This window comes from Myotis daubentonii, chromosome 1 (assembly GCF_963259705.1).
Source record: "Myotis daubentonii chromosome 1, mMyoDau2.1, whole genome shotgun sequence".
In the NCBI taxonomy this organism is placed as follows: Eukaryota; Metazoa; Chordata; class Mammalia; order Chiroptera; family Vespertilionidae; genus Myotis; species Myotis daubentonii.
In genome coordinates, this window is record NC_081840.1 from 65231354 (window position 1) to 65248105 (window position 16752).

At 44.4% G+C, this 16752-nt stretch overlaps 1 protein-coding gene across 10 annotated transcripts in view; it reads left to right on the forward strand.

Moving 5' to 3' along the window:
* Positions 1 to 443: 443 nt before the first annotated feature.
* Positions 444 to 16752, forward strand: part of ZNF106 (zinc finger protein 106) — a 59218-nt gene continuing 42909 nt past the window's right edge. For 6 of the 10 annotated variants that reach the window (XM_059704174.1, XM_059704200.1, XM_059704210.1 and 3 more), the window contains exons 1-2: positions 444 to 598; positions 10066 to 10151. In XM_059704174.1, the coding sequence (XP_059560157.1) occupies positions 10098 to 10151 (54 nt within the window). In that variant the 5' untranslated portion in view covers positions 444 to 598; positions 10066 to 10097. Of the gene's footprint in view, positions 599 to 10065; positions 10152 to 16752 lie in introns of those variants that run through there. The other 4 variants (XM_059704182.1, XM_059704236.1, XM_059704253.1 and 1 more) reach the window with 4 other exon arrangements.

The window sequence follows — 16752 nt, forward strand, 5'->3', positions numbered from 1 at the left end:
CATGTAACTCTGAGGAAAGTGAGGTCCCAAGAAAACTTGTAATTTTGTCCAAAGTCACAAAGTTCAACATTTCAACTCAGGTCCGTCTGTTCTAAAGCTTTCTCATTGGGACTTTTTCATTTCACTTCCATTAAGTGTTAGTAAGTTTTGCAGAGGAGTAGTGGTTGAAAATTTAGCTGAAACCGTGGCTACTTGGGAAAAAAGTAAGCGCACGAGGGAGGCCCAGAAAGAGTAGAGAAATGAAAGAGTAGCCAGGAAGGCTGATCCCGGGAGTGTCTGGTGCTAAGTCTCCCGCAAGCCAGCCTGCCTCTGGGCGTGCTCCTTCCTGAGCGAAGCCTCTTTCCCCTATGTCCGTTGTTCACTCTCGCGCGTTCAAATAAAGCTAGATTATTGAGAAAGGCGGACTCCAAAGGGGAAAAAAAAAAGGGAAGCGCGAAGGCCGCGCCCTGCGCCTGCGCACTGGCGGCGGCGGCGGCGGTGCCCGGCGTGGAGGAGCGGGTCGGGAGCGGGCCGCCGGACCCAAGGCGGAGGAGGGCGTTTGGGAGCGCCTTCGCCCGGGCCTCGGCGGCCTGATGGAGTAAGAGGGTCGGCAGCTAGGGTGAGTACCCAGGGCCGGGCTGTGCCGAGGCGCACGGGGGCGCGGGAGGCCGGGGGTCTGCCCCTCGGGAGGTGGGGGCTGCAGGTCGCGGCCGGGCCTGTGCCCCTGCGGGTTGGGGCGCAGGGCAGCCGGGTGGTCCCCGCTCCTGGAGCCCGCGCGGGCGCACGGGCCGGCTGCGTTTCTGGCTTGGGGGGTACACATTCTCGCGGGGGCGTCCCAGGCTCGCTCCCCGCCCCAGCAGGAAATGTGGCTGCAGATCCCTGACCTTTGGGGAAGGCCGCCGACCTCCTTCGGCCTCCGGTGCCGCAGGGAGTCCGTACGCCCAGGTGCTTACCGGCCTCCGGGACTTTGGGCCAGGGACACCTTTCGACCTCTTGGGAGTGGCAGCCTCTGTTGTGTGTGTGTGTGTGTGTGTGTGTGTGTGTGTGTGTGTGTGTGTGTGTTTTAATTCCTTCCGTTTTCTCCCCCAGAGGCATGCGTTTTAATAATAGAATCATGGAGCGGTTACTATGTGTCAATTTAATATTTGAGTCCAAGTCTCGGTGCATAATTATGGAGAGAAAATGCTTTGCATCCCACTCCCTTTAATCGGCTCCATTTAATCATCTTGAGAGTCAGAATCATGTTGTGAGAGTCGGAGATTAAGTCATCTTGGGGCGTTTGAGATTTCCATGGCTCGTAGCTGGGGACTGCCATTCTAGTTCAGGGCAAGTTTTTTTCGTACCTAGCAAATGAATGCTATATTCACCATAATGGTTTATATCGCATTAACTCAAGCCAAAACAACTTTTCATCACTTACTAAGAGCCTAGTAAGTCTTGTTCTAAATTCCATGGTAAATCTTAAAATTTGTTTTAAACCCAGTTTTCAAGTTTTGGTAGTGAATGAAACAATGGAAGACAATTACTTACATTCAACTAGGATTTACTAGTACTTAGCACCTACTACACTCAGATACACTCAGGTCTGTCACAAAAAATGAAATATTGTAACCTTGTGTTTTTTTGGAGCACATTTTAGATGAGGGCTGAGAGTTTGATGGTAATTCGCTCAAGCTAATTTAACTAGTGTTAAGTGGTGATATTCACATACAGTGCCTAAGCTTATCTATTTTTTTTCTGTTACTCCAAGTGAGATATATAAAGTACTACTGCTGAGAAGCAACTACATTACAGTTATAGTTTCTGGAGTTAACTATAGGAGTCTAGAAAATGGTCAGAGTTTTTAATTAAGGATACTGGATGGTTTTTTAAAAAGAACTTCAAAATGGCTTGGAAATTGGGAGAGGTATGAAGGAGTCTGATTAGGTTAGTTCAGAACCAATTATTCTGATCAAAAGAAAGATTTAAAGAGGAAGACTGGATGGTAATTATTGTATATTTAGGTTAGAACACATGTAGTTTTTTTTTTTTAATATATATTTTATTGAGTTTTTACAGAGAGGAAAGGAGAGAGATAGAGAGTTAGAAACATCAATGAGAGAGAAACATCGACCAGCTGCCTCCTGCACACTCCCCACTGGGGATGTGCCTGCAACCAAGGTACATGCCCTTGACCGGAATCGAACCCGGGACCTTTCAGTCCGCAGGCCGACGCCCTTCCACTGAGCCAAACCGGTTTCTGCAAGAACACATGTAGTTTGAAGGCTACTATATAAGAAGAGAAGCAAGGAATAATGGCAGCAGATGTCAGCTGTCGTGGTTCTGGGACAAGGAGTGGCTCAGTGAGAAATACACATATTTTGTCATTTGTAATTACGGTATCTAAGTGGGAACTTTGGGATTAATTTGTGTACTCAGTGAATAAGAGCACCTAGGCAGACAAGTTACATATGAATACTCCAATTGCACATCTGCTATGCTAAATTTCTCATTGAAACCTTAGAGTCCATTAGATTTCTGTCTTAATTTTTAATCTGAAAGAGATTATCAAAAAGTGAGAGTTCCTAAGTAATGAACCAATAGTGGACTATTTAAGTAAATTATGCATGTGTTAGAATGAGCCAGGGTTCCCATCAAGATGGCAGCATAGTTAAATGCCATACTTGAATCCTCCAACAACCACATCAAAATTACAACTAAACAATAGGACAACTATCATTCAGAGCCACCTGAAATCCAGCTGAACACAAGTCCTACAGTTAAGGATATAAAGAAGAAGCCACATGGAGACTGGTAGGAGGGGTGGAGGTGCCGACCTGGCCAGTCCCATACCCATGTGTGGCAGATAAAAATCAGGAGGGATATCTGGGCTGCAGAAGTTCCCCCTGAGGAGTGAGGGTTCCCAGCCCCACACGAGGCCCCTCAGCCCAGGGTTCCCGTGCCAGGAAGAGAAGCCCCCATAAGTTCTGGCTGTAAAAACCAGCAGGGATTGTGACTGAGTGAGATGGAAGGTGGCTGGAGACTCAGGGGTTTCTCTTAAAGACCCCATACACAGTCTTAGACTCACTTGTTCTAAGTTCCGGTGCTGGGACAGTAGCTCTAAAGGCACCAGGGAGGAACTGAAGTGTCTGGGATCAGGGCAAGAGCTGGAGGAGCTGGTTTCTCTCAGACAGAAGTATTGGCAGAGGCTATGCCGTTTCTGAGCCCTCCTTCACAGAGCCTGCTGGCTGGCACCATATCTGAGTCTCCATCAACCTGGCTTACATAGTTAGTCCTACGCTGGTGATTCCCTGAGACCCCACCTCACTCAACTTGTGGGCCTAACCCACATCGTTTCTCCTGGCTTTTCCATAAAAACTTGGTTCATGCTTCAAACTTTTCTAAAATCCATCAAACAGGTAGCATCTGGCCCTGTACCTCTCACTAAGTGGCCCCGGGCCTGGCAGTAGTGGTAGCCAGCCTTGGTGCACAGCTTGGCTTCTCTTGAGCATCTCCAAGCCCACTAGAAGTAGTGGCCATCTGCAGATCACTTTATAGCTCATGCTGGGTGGCCCCAGGCAGAGCACAGGTAGTGGCTGATCTTGGCCTGCGCCTCCCAGGAGGTCTCAGAGTCAGCGCACCTGGACAGCTTCAGACCATGTGGAAGCACCACTTCTACAAGGACACACTCAAGGGGTGGACTCAGTAGGCACCAGAGCCCTGCTGAAGTAAGTCTAGTTCTGTGGGGTCGACCCTGCACAGCAGATCCTCTACATTGGTTGTAGCCAGTCTTCGCAGCTCATCAAACTCAACTACAACCGGAGGGTATACACAGCCCACATAATGCGGAAAATGGTCTTTGACCATAATGGGATCAATGTAGGTATCTTAAAATAGTTGGCGATTCAGTGAAACTTTTAAAGTTATGAGTCAAAGAAGAAATATCAAGAGAAATTAAGTATTTTGAACTGGATGATAAAAATACAACATAATTTGTGGGATAACGGTTATAGCCAAGAGGAGCCTAAGGGGACATAATGACTAAATGTAGCTGTCCCCTGGTTCAGATGCTGGAGAAAAAGGATACTGTGTAAAAAATGAGGGAATAAAGTATAGGCTTAAATTAATAATTATGTGTCAATATTGGTTTGTTAATTGTGACAAATTGTACTAATGTAAGATGTAAATAATACGGGAAACGGGGGCAGCGGGGCAAAAGTAACTTTCAGAGACTGAATACCCAAAATATTAATGGGTATATGGGTACTCTGTTACTTTTTCAACTTTTCTGTAAATCTAAAACTATTCTAAAATAAATAGTTTCTTAAAAGTGCTAAAAAAATTTTGTGGAATACAGCTGTTACAGTGTTTAAAGAGAAGTCTGTAGCCTAAATACCTATTTCAGAAAAGTCTAAAGACAGTGACCTAAAGTTTTATCTTAAGAAGCTAGTAAATGGGGGGAGGTTGGGGGTTAATGGGGGGGATGAGGACACATTTGTAATACCTTAACTAATAATAAAAAAATAAAAATAAATAAATAAATAAATAAATAAAAAGAAGCTAGTAAATGAAAAACAAAATAAATCCAAAGTAGATGGAAGAGAAGATATAATAAAGATGACAGAAGAAATTAATGAAATAGAAAAATACAAAAATAAAATAAAATAACAAAGCCAGAAGTTGGTTCTTTGAAAAGATCAACAATATTGATACACCTGTAGATAGACTGATAGTGAAAAACAGAGAACACAATTTGCTAGTATCAGGAATGAAAGGGATTTATCACTACAGATTCTATAGGACAAGGGTGGGCAACCCCTGGCACGTGTGCCAAACATGGCACGCCAGTAACTTTTGCTGGCACGCGAAACCCTCTCTTATAATCTTCCATTTAAAATTTTTTTCGTAATACCGACTTTTTTATTTTTTAGATAAATTCAGTGTAGGTGCATCTTAGATAAATAAATAATTTTACATAACAAGTTATCTTAAAGACCATCGACATGGATTAACAAGAGAGGGGAAGAGCAATTTCAATAGTGTCGAAAACGAACTATTGAGGACTATTGGGCTTAGGACTTACTCTGTTACATGATTATAACTTTTTATTTTTATTTTTATTATTATTTTTTTTTATTGCTTAAAGTATTAGAAAGGGTATTACATATGTATCCAGTTTATCCCCCCGCCCTAGACAGTCCCCTAGCCTCCCCTATCACCCCGTGTCTTATGTCCATTGGTTATGCTTATATGCATGCATACAAGTCCTTTAGTTGATCTCTTACCCCCCTACCTCCTGCCCCCCAACCCTCCCCGGCCTTCCCGCTGCAGTTTGACAATCTGTTTGAGGCAGCTCTGCCTCTGTATCTATTATTGTTCAAAAGTTTATAATGGTCTCTATTGTCCATGAATGAGTGAGATCATGTGGTATTTTTCCTTTATTGACTGGCTTATTTCACTTAGCATAATGCTCTCCAGTTCCATCCATGGATTATAACTTTTTAAAAAAATATATATTTTATTGATTTCAGAGAGGGAGGGAGGGGGAGAGAGAGATAGAAACATCAGTGATGAGAGAGAATCATTGATTGGCTGCCTCCTGCGCACCCCTTATGGGGATCAAGCCTCAACCCGGACATGTGCCCTTGACCAGAATCGAACCTGGGACCCTTCAGGCTGACACTCTATCCATTGAGCTAAACCAGCTAGGGCTATAATGATAACTTTTGCTAATATATATATTTTTAAATATATTTTATTGATTTTCACAGGAAGGGAGAGGGATAGAGAATTAGAAACATCAACGAGAGAGAAACATCGATCAGCTGTCTCCTGCACACCCACTACTGGGAATGTGCCCGCATCCAAGGCACATGCCCTTGACCGGAATTGAACCTGGCACCCTTCATTCCGCAGGCAGATGCTCTATCCACAGAGCCAAACCAGTTAGGGCAATTTTAATTATTTTGTTTTGATTGGTGTTATCCCAGTTTTTGTTGTTGTTGTTATTTTTCCCTTTGGGATATAATACTTTCCAAGTTTCAGAATTAAGTAAGGAATTGGAACCTTAGTAGTTCTAATTCTGAATTATGGTCTGCCCTGTCCATTTCCTTGCCTGGTGGTGGGCAATACGAACAGCTTCAACTTGGGGCTCAACTTCTGATGCCTTTTCCCGAGTCACAGCTTTAACTTCCTATCTTTGTTTTAGCCCTATGCTTACTAATGAAGAGTGGTTGCTGCATATACTCCTGCTAAATGTGGTTTAGGGCAGATAATATAAAAAGTAAGGCTAGTGAGTAAAATGCTTATGAATGCAGGAAACCACCAATCACTTGCTTTGGGAAACAGGAGCCAGCCAGAATTTAGACTTAGCACTAGGACTCTTATCCAGAATAAGCCTTTGAAAGTTGCAGTTATATGTTGATGTGCCCTGAAATACTTCCTGACCTCTTTGTCAACTTAGCTAGGAGCTTTGAAACTTTCTTGGAGGCCCATTCAGCAAATTGAGGACTACCCAGAAATGCCAGTCAGATTTTTGTTTTATAACCTTTTGGGCAACCTATGGGTAATGGCAAAACTTGTTCTGTCACTGAACACTGTCTCTGTTGACCTGTCTTGCTTACCAGAAATCCATTAGTGTTCTGTCAGGGTTAAGGTGGAGGCATAGAGAGTTATCTGTGGAATTCAAAAAACGGAATCTAATCTGCATACCCCCTCCCCCCTTAAGAAATCAATTTTTACGTTTTCCTTCATTGTTTTATAGTAATACTTGAGACCTGGTGCACAGATTCATGCACTGGTGGGGTCCCTTGGCCTGGGCTGCAGGGGTCGGGGTGAAACCGGCTCTCCGACATCCTCCAAGGGGTCCTGAATTGCGAGAGGGCACAGGCCAGGCCGAGGGACCCCACCGTGCACGATTGGGGCCGGGGAGGGACCGCGGGAGGGCTCCAGGATGTGTCTGGCCCGTCTTGCATAGTCTGGAGCCGGATCCCAGCAGCAAGCTAACCTACCAGTCAGAGCGTCTGCCCTCTGGTGGTCAGTGCACGTCATAGCGACTGGTTGAATGGTTGGACACTTAGCATATTAGGCTTTTATTATATAGGATTATTGTCATATGAAATCCGAGTTAGCTTTATGTTGAAGTTCAAATATCTTAAGTACTACTGGGTTTGTTGTAATGAATGCTAGAGGTATATGAAAAGACAGATTCCTTTCTCATAGTAAGGCCAAGGAGATTAGCCATACCTACTATCAAACAGCCTGTTCTTGCTTATTTCACAAGTTGTTTAAACAATAAAATTGGATAATGTAACAATGTTGCAAATAAAGTTCTTTGACACTAAACAGTGTTTTCCAGCCTTGAGTTACATAATAAATAGTTGGAGAAATATTCTCCTTTTTTAAAATCCTCACCTGAGGATATGTATTGATTTGAGGGAGGGAAGGAGAAAGACATCCTTGTGAGAAACATTGATTGATTGCCTCCTGTAAGCATCCTAGTTGGGAATCGAACCCACAACCTTTTGGTATACAGGACGATGCTCCAACCAACTGAGCCACTCAGCCGAGAAATATCCTGATATTGATGTTTGAGATGGATTACAGTGTTACGAGATAGTGGTTATTTGGAAGGCTGTCTTGCTGACCAATTTAAGTCACTTTTGAGGAGCTCCTCCTGTTAAGGATGGGCAGAGCATAACAAAGTACAAAATGGAGTCTCTGGAGATTCTAATGCAATAGCTCTACTCTGTTTGCACAACTGTATTTATTTCTTTTTATTAATAAATTATGTGGGCGATTCTGATATACTGCTTAGTTTTAGAACTTATTTATATATTAGCAGCAAGAGTCAGGGCAGTGAGTCGAGCAATGGCTGAAGGGAGAAGAACAGATGTAAGGTCATGCAGGTTTATCACACTGAAGAATAGGTAACAAAAATGAAAAACAGAAATCTGTCAGTACTTAGCATCTAAGTATGGGATTCTGAAGGGGAAAAATCAATAATATGGTTTTTACTATTGGAATGGTACTTGTATTGACAGAATAGTAATTAGGATGTTAAGAAAAGACAATTACAGGATTTTTAGGCTATTATGACTTAGGAATATCATAGATATTTCTCATAATTACTTGGAGAAAATTTGAAAGATTTTAGAGTGGGTATATGTAAAAGGTATGGTGGTTAAAGTGAGGACAGCAGTTGAATTTTATACAGTTACTTGACTTGTATGATGTAACCTCAAGCACTTGGAGATCTGAGTTGTGTGGTGGGGATCCCAGGGGAAACTCTCAATAGAATATTCAGGAGCTTTCTAGATGTTTCCTTTCCGAGTTGTGGTCTCCACTGATTGGCCAGCTCCAGGGCAGGTCATTATTCCATGCAGCTGGTCCTCCTGAGGCTGGTTTTTTCTTTTTTTTTGCTTTTCTGGGCCTGGAGCTGAAATACAACTGAGGCATAGATGGTATCTCTAGCAGCGGTTCTCAACCTGTGGGTCGAACAACCCTTTCACAGGGGTTGCCTAAGACCATCGGAAAACACATATATAGTTACATATTGTTTTTGTGATTAATCACTATGCTTTAATTATGTTAAATTTGTAACAATGAAATTGGGGGTCACCACAACATGAGGAACTGTACTAAAGGGTCGCAGCATTAGAAAGGTTGAGAACCACTGATCTCTAGGGAGGAAAGGTCTGGAGGTCAAACCTCACCACTAGCTATATGTTAGGGGAGGAAAAGTCACCCTGGGGGTGAGGTCCCACCCTACAATTGTTTATCCAGGTTGCTAGGCACCTGCCGGCTTTCCACTATGCTTAGTTTTCAATTGGGTAAATATGTAAAAACTCCACAAGGACTGCTATTGTTTGTGCCAGAAAGTCACATTTTTATTATTGTTAATCCTTGCCCAGGATTTAAATATATATATATATATATATATATATATATATATATATATATATATATATATATATATATATATATATATATATATTTTTTATTGATTTTTACAGAGAGGAAGGGAGAGAGATAGTTAGAAACATCAATGAGAGAGAAACATTGACCAGCTGCCTCCTGCATGCCCCCAACTGGGGATTGAGCCCGCAAGCAAGGTACATGCCCTTGACCGAAATCGAACCTGGGACCCTTCAGTCCACAGGCTGATGCTCTGTCTACTGAGACAGATTGGCTAGGGCTGGACTCGCCTTTTGATAGGTGGGGATAACAAGATCACATTGCAAAAGAGTACATGGGGTGGAAGATATGGCTGTGGCCATCTATGGAAACAGTCTGCCACAGTGCTGTTAAAGAATTAAGCCGGTTGATAGGGGAACAGTGCAAATGAGGGTTAGAAAGTATTCTGTAGGAGGGCAGGGAAGACCTCCTTGACGAGGCTGCAGGAGAGAGTGAGCCATGAGGACCATAACGACATCTTGGGGAAGAATGTTTCATGCAGAGAGAACAGGAGATACAGAAGAAGCCTTAGGGTAGGAGAATCACTGGTGTGAGCCAGGAATAGCAAGGAGGGCAATGAGTGGAGGGATAGAGGGAGAGTGGTAGGGCATGGAGTCAGAGAGAAAGTGAGAAACAGACTTTGTAGCTCGTGACAAGGGACTTTGGATCTTCTCTGAATGAGGTGGGAATCTATTGAAAGATTCTGAGCAGAGGAATTATGTGATCTGATTTAAATTCTGATTTAAATTTTAAAGAATCTCATTCTGAGAATCTCTGGCTACTGTTTTGAGAATAGACTGTAAGAGGATAAGAGTAGAAATAGGAAGTCAAATCAGTAGGCTAGTTCCTTGTGATGATATGCTAAGTAGTGATGAATAGTTGGGTTTTGGATATATTTCAAGGTGGGACTGACAGGATTTGCTGGTGAGGGTGGATATGGGGTGAGAAAGCCGGACCAAGGATGATTCTCAAAGTTTTTGCCCTAGGTACCTGGAAAATTGGAATTTTCATTTACCAAGATGAGAAGACTGGGGGAGGAACAGGGTGGAGGTGAGGGAGATGTAAAACTTGTATTTTTGGCCAAGCTAAGAAGAATCTAAGAAGACATCTGAGGGGGGAAAAAGGTTACTAAATGTTACTTCCTCATTGCAGGTGTGACGTTGAGTGCTTCAGATCTGGTCACTATGGTACGAGAACGAAAATGCATATTGTGCAACATTGTGTACAGCTCAAAAAAGGTAATAATAGAAGAGGGAGAATCTGAGGCTTTGTGACTGGTCTTTTTTGTTGTTAATCCTCATTGATTTTTAGAGAGTAGAACGGAGGGAAGTGGGGGGGGGGGGAGGAGAGAGAAGCATCAATGTGAGAGAGAAACATCGACTGGATGCCTCATGCACATACCCACACCAGGGTGGGGAATTAACCTGCAACCCAGGTATGAGCCCCTGGCCAGGAATCGAACCCAAGACCCTTTGGCGCATGGGCCGATGCATTACCACTGAACCACATGGCCAGGGCATGACTGGTCATTTTTTCAGAGACATCATATGAAATTTATAGATGGGTAAAAGCTTTTATTTTTAAAAAAATCTTTATTGTTGAAAGTATTACGTATGTCTCTTTTCCCCCTCCCCCTTTGACCCCTTCTAGCCTGCCCAATGGGTAAAAGCTTTTAATGCTGTCTTATTTATACTTCTTTCTTAAACCATAGTCTCATTCCACTGGCTTCTTTCTCATTACTGCCTCATAAAGCCAGTAACTCTTATTAAACCTCTACCCAGAATCTGAGGATACTCAAAAGTAGATAATAAAGAGAAATTTAGTTAATAGTTATGGAGAAAATACTTTAAGTTATTTGAGCCTGTACTACTTTCTGATTAGCTGAGAATAACTAAGGATACAGCATTATGTTCATCTGCATTCCATTTCTGCCTGTGCTTGTGAAAAGTGCAGGACAGCAGAAATGGTATTAATAGTATCCTCGATGTCCACAGGGTGGGGATATTGCTCCATATCCCCAAGAAAAACAGACATTTTTGAGAACGAAAAGAATTTCCCTGTGCCTAGGGAAGTTGGCTGCAAGTTGTCTCACTTTTTGCTTTTTCTTGCCTTTATCCTTTGCTTTCAAAGTAGTGCAGCTAGCTTAAATATTGAGGATTTTTTTCTCTATTCTTTTAAGATGTTCTTTAATATTGGGAATTCAGATAACAGGGAAGATCATTGTGAACTCTCTGAAAGATATTTGGAAGTAAGATGGTTTGAAATAAATAGAGAAGAGATATTTTGGGTGAGAGAACGTGTACAAAGATACAGAAGTATAATGGCATATAACAGTTCTAGGAGTTGGTAAGAAGGCTCATCTGATTAAAACAGTTTCGTCTTGGGAATGGTGGGACTGTAATTTAATTTGTAATTTAAGTGGAGACAGTAAACAGTGTTGAATGCAAGACTGAGGGGCTTGACTATGGTCCATCGAGTAGGCTGGGATGAAGAATTTTTTTTCCCTTACAGGATATCTGATAGTGATGGAAAAGTAAGTTGAGATTTCAAAATCATTCTACCTAATAAAGAGGGAATGTGCTAATTGACCCTCATGCCGTCGCAAAGATGGTGGTGCCCACAGCCAGTGAGGAGGTGATATGCTAATTGACTGTCACGCCCTCAAATCTGGCGGCGCCCAGTCCCCTCAGCTGTGCTGCGGTGCCTGCCTCTGGAGTCCCCCAGTCCCCTCAGCCCCCCAGCTGCCCAGGGCCGCCTGAGGCTCAGGTAACCAGGGCCCCCGAGGCTTGCGCTGCTGGCAGTGGCAGCAGCAGAGGTGTGATGGGGCATCGCCTTCCCCTGATCGCTGGGTCGCCTCCCGCCCCTGAGGGCTCCTGGACTCTGAGACGGGGAGGTCGGGCTGAGGGACACCCCCTCCAGGGCATGGATTTTCATGCACCAGGCCTCTAGTGTTTAATAATATACCTGCTGCCTTTTACAAAAGTAAAAAACAAAACAAACTGCTTTTCTAGTTTTAAAAAATTTAGATCAGGGTTTACACAAATTTTCCATAAACAAAAATCCCTTATGGCTACTTTCAGATTGGAGGGATTGGAAATTGATAAAGCGTGAGGTACATAGATAGACACTCAGAGGTGTGAACTTGGACTTTGATGGAGTAGTAGCCCTATCTTGTGATATTTCATAATTTTGCTATTTTAAGTCTTCTACTCTGGTTTGAAACATATTTTAGTATCTTTACACTTTTATATGGATCATAATGAAGTTAAATCAAGGACTGGGATTATCCTTAGGCAAAGCCAACTACAGGCCTTTAAGCAAGGGAATGGCATGATTTAAGTGTTAAGATTAATGTGGTCTAAGAAATTAGCATTATAGGTAATTGAAAGAAATAGCTCTGATACTATTTTTAGATAGATCATGAACAACTTATGTTGAAGCAGTGCTCTTGTCTAGTTTCCCAAAGTAGTGTAACCCTGGTTTTTTCCAAATACACTGTGGAGGAAAAAGGAATCTTAGGTTGACTTTTTTTTTTTTTAAATTAAATCTTTATTGTTCAGATTATTACAGTTGGCCCTCTTTTTCCCCCCCATAACACCCCTCCACCCGGTTCCCACCCCATTCTCCACCCTTACCCCACCCCACTGTCCTCATCCATAGGTGCGCGATTATTGTCCAGTCTATTTCTGCATCCTCCACACCCCTTTCCCCACCAAGAATAGTCAGTCCACTCCCTTTGTATGCCTCTGATTCTATTATATCACCAGTTCATTCTGTTCATCAGATTATTTATTCACTTGATTCTTAGATTCACTTGTTGATAGATGCATATTTGTTGTTCATAATTTGTATCTCTACCTTTTTCTTCTTCCTCTTAAAGGATACCTTTCAGCATTTCATATAATACTGGTTTGGTGATGATGAACTCCTTTAGCTTTTCCTTATCTGTGAAGCTCTTTATCTGACCTTCAATTCTGAATGATAGTTTTGCTGGATAAAGTAATCTTGGTTGTAGGTTCTTGGTATTCATCACTTTGAATATTTCTTGCCACTCCCTTCTGGCCTGCAAAGTTTCTGTTGAGAAATCAGCTGACAGTCGTATGGGTAGTCCCTTGTAGGTAACTGGGTTTCTTTCTCTTGCTGCTTTTAAGATTCTCTCTTTGTCTTTTGCTCTTGGCATTTTAATGATGATGTGTCTTGGTGTGGTCCTCTTTGGATTCCTTTTGTTTGGGGTTCTCTTCGCTTCCTGGACCTGTAAGTCTATTTCTTTCACCAGGTGGGGGAAGTTTTCTGTCATTATTTCTTCAAATAGGTTTTCAATATCTTGCTCTCTCTCATCTTCTGGCACCCCGATAATTCTGATGTTGGTACGCTTGAAGCTGTCCCAGACGCTCCTTACACTATCTTCGTATTTTCGGATTCTTTTTTCATTTTGCTTTTCTGGTTGGGTGTTTTTTGCTTCTTCACATTTCAAATCTTTGACTTGATTCTTGCGCTCCTCTGGTCTGCTGTTGGGAGTCTGTAAAATATTCTTTATTTCAGTCAGTGTATGCTTAATTTCTAGTTGGTCCTTTATCACAACATCGAGGGTCTCATTAGATTTCTTGTACATCTCATTAAGTTTATCGGAAGTCTCTAGAAAGACCACAAAAGTGTGGTTTTGAATTCTATATCCAGCAGCCTGCTTTCCTCCAGTTCTGTCATTTCTGTCCTGTTTCTTTGTCTCAGCATTTTTTAATGCTTCTCTGTGTCGATAGAGTGGTTTTCTGTGCTAAGTGTCCCAGTTACCTGAGGTAGACACTCTTGGTGCACCCCCTTGTGGTCTTTGTGCGCAGTCTTGTTGTAGCTAAGCCTTGATTGTTGTAGGTATCACTGGGAGGGATTTGACCTCCAGGCCAACTGGCTGTGAGAATCAGCTGTGTCTGCAGTGGGAGAACTTCTGTCCTCTAGGGAGGTGCTAATCTAGCCTTTGCCTGAGGCTATCCGGCAAATTCCTCTGTGCAGGGCTTGGGCGGGGCGGGCCCCAGGGGATCAACAGGGCGGGCGGAGTGAGCAGTTATGGCTGCTCTCAGTCCTGTCCCCAGAGGCTCTGCCTCTCTGTGTCCCAGCAACCGCTGCGAACCTCGGAGAGAAAGCTGCCCTCAAGTTCCGACCGATGCCAGACAGTCCCACTTCTCCCGTTTGAGTCTGGGTCCCCAGAGACTCTCCCAGAACTGGAGCTCAGAGCCTGAGACTCCCTCCTGATTGAAACAGACAACCGCGCCCTCAGCCGCCAGCCCGCTCCGTGCGCACCTCTGCACCTTTGTATTTTCCGCACTGCGCCTCCTCTGAGTCTCGGTATGCTTTTCTCTTTCCTTCTAGTTGTGGAATTTCCACTCAGCCAGCCTTCCTGTGGTTCTGGGTGATGTCTGTTCCATCTTTTAGTTGTGTGTTTTGTTTTTAATATATTTCTTTATTGATTTCAGAGAGGAAGGGAGAAGGAGAGAGAGATAGAAACATCAATGATGAGAGAGAATCATTGATCGGCTGCTCCTGCACACCCCCTACTGGGGATCGAGCCCGCAACCCAGGCATGTGCCCTTGGCCAGAATCGAACCTGGGACCCATCCGTCCGCAGGCTGACGCTCTATCCACTGAGCCAAGCTGGCCAGGGCCTAGTTGTATTTTTGAAGTGGTTGTGCGAGGCAGCAATCTCTGGTGTTGACCTATGCCGCCATCTTGGTTTCCCCTTAGGTTGACTTTTAAGTATGAGCTGTTTATTCCATCCCTGAGTATCCTGATATTCATTTATTTATGAAAGACTGAAAAGCCCTCCAGTTAAAAAATATACATTTAAAAAGTTCTTTTGTTTTTTTAAAAAATATATTTTTATTTATTTTAGAGAGGGAGGGAGAGGGAGAGGGAGAAAGAGCTAGAAACATCAATGATAAGAGAGAATCATTGATTGGCTGCCTCCTGCACACCCCCTATTGGGGATGTGCCCACAACCAAGGTGCATGCCCTTGACTGGAATCGAACCTGGGACCCTTGAGTCCGCAGGCCGATGCTCTATCCACTGAGCCAAACCGGTTAGGGCTAAGGGAGTGTTTTGAAACACAGCCTTCTTTGTCACTCTGTAGTAGATAACTTGTATTAAGACTAGAATGTTAGGTTGTATACTTTTTGACAAATAAACTGTATCTAATGAAAAATCTCAAGGCACTAGATACTTACAATGTAGCATGCTATTTGAAATATTGGCTTTGGTGTCAGGTCTGTCAGGGTTTGCGTCTCAGTTTGACCACTTGATTATGACTCTGAGAAGACAAGAATGGGAACATTTCCACATTTACCCCTTTAATGCCTAGCCCTCTCCTTGATAATAAGCACTTGGTAAATGTTTGTGGAATAAATGAATTAGTTTCTCTTCATGTTTGTGTCTTTATGAAATGAACTGGAGGCCCAAAGCACGAAATTCGTGCATGGGTAGGATCCCTAGGCCTGGCCGGCGATCAGGGCCCATCTGTGGGGTGACTGGTGGGGTTATTGGGGGGCCCCGCTGGCACCTGCATTGGCTGGCCTGGTGCCTGGGAGCTCAGGGCAGCTCCTGCGTTGACTGTCTGCCCCCTGGTGGTCAGTGCGTGTCACAGCGACCGGTCATTCCATAGGTCATTCTGTTTGGTCGATTTGCATGTTAGGCTTTTATTATATAGGACTAGAGGCCTGGTGCACAAAAATTTGTGCACTCGGGGATGGGGTAGATCCCTTAGCCCAGCCTGTGCCCTCTCGCAGTCTGGGACCCCTTGAGGGATGACCACCTGCTGGCTTAGGCCTGCTTCCCAGGGGGGTTTGGGCCTAAGCTGGCAATCAGACATCCCTCTGGCAGCCTGGCAACCCTCGGGGGATGTCTACTTGCCAGCGGGGAGCAGACCTAAGCTGCAGTCGGACATCCTTAGTGCTGCTGAGGAGGCAGGAGAGGCTCCCACCACCACCGCTGAACTGGCAGCCATCAGCCTGGCTTGTGGCTGAGCAGAGCTCCCCTATGTGGGAGCTCACTAACCACCAGAGGGCAGCTCCTGCATTGAGCGTCTGCCCCCTGGTGGTCAGTGTGTGTCATAGTGACCAGTCATTCCCAGTCTTTCTGCTTTTAGGGTCAGTTTGCATATTACCCTTTTACTATATAGGGTGGGGGCCAGCTGGTTTTCCCTGAAGGGTGTCCCGGATCAGGGTGGAGGTCCCGTTTGGGTGCCTGGCCAGCCTGGGTGAGGGGCTGATGGCTGTTTGCAGCTGGTCACACCCCCTCCAGGGTGGGGGTCCCCACTGGGGTGCCTGGTCAGCCTGGATGAGGGGCTGATGGCTGTTTTCAGGCTTCCCGCACCCCCTACTGGTTGGGGGTCCCCACTGGGGTGCCTGGCCAGCCTGGTTGAGGGGCTGATTGCTGTTTTCAGGCTGGCCACACCCCCTTTAGGGTGGGGGTCCCCACTGGGGTGCCTGGCCTGTCTGGATGAAGGGCTGAGGGCTTTCAGGCTGGCCGGCGACTGAAGCTCCCAGCCTCTCGTTTTTTTCTTTTTATTCTGGGATTTATTTACCTTCCACAATTGAAACTTTGTTGCCGCTTCAGCTCTGAGGCCACGGCCTGCTGAAAGCAGGTATCTGGGATTTGTTTAGCTTTTATAATTGCAACTTTGTTGCTTAGAGTGGAGCTCAGAGCCGGGCCGCAGCAGGGAGGAAGCTTTGCTTCCTCCATCACTGGAGCCAGCAAGCCTCCTGCTAGCTTCAGCTGCGTGGCTGCCAGCCGCCATCTTTGTTGGTGGTTAATTTGCATATCTTGCTGATTAGCCAATGGGAAGCGTAGCGGAG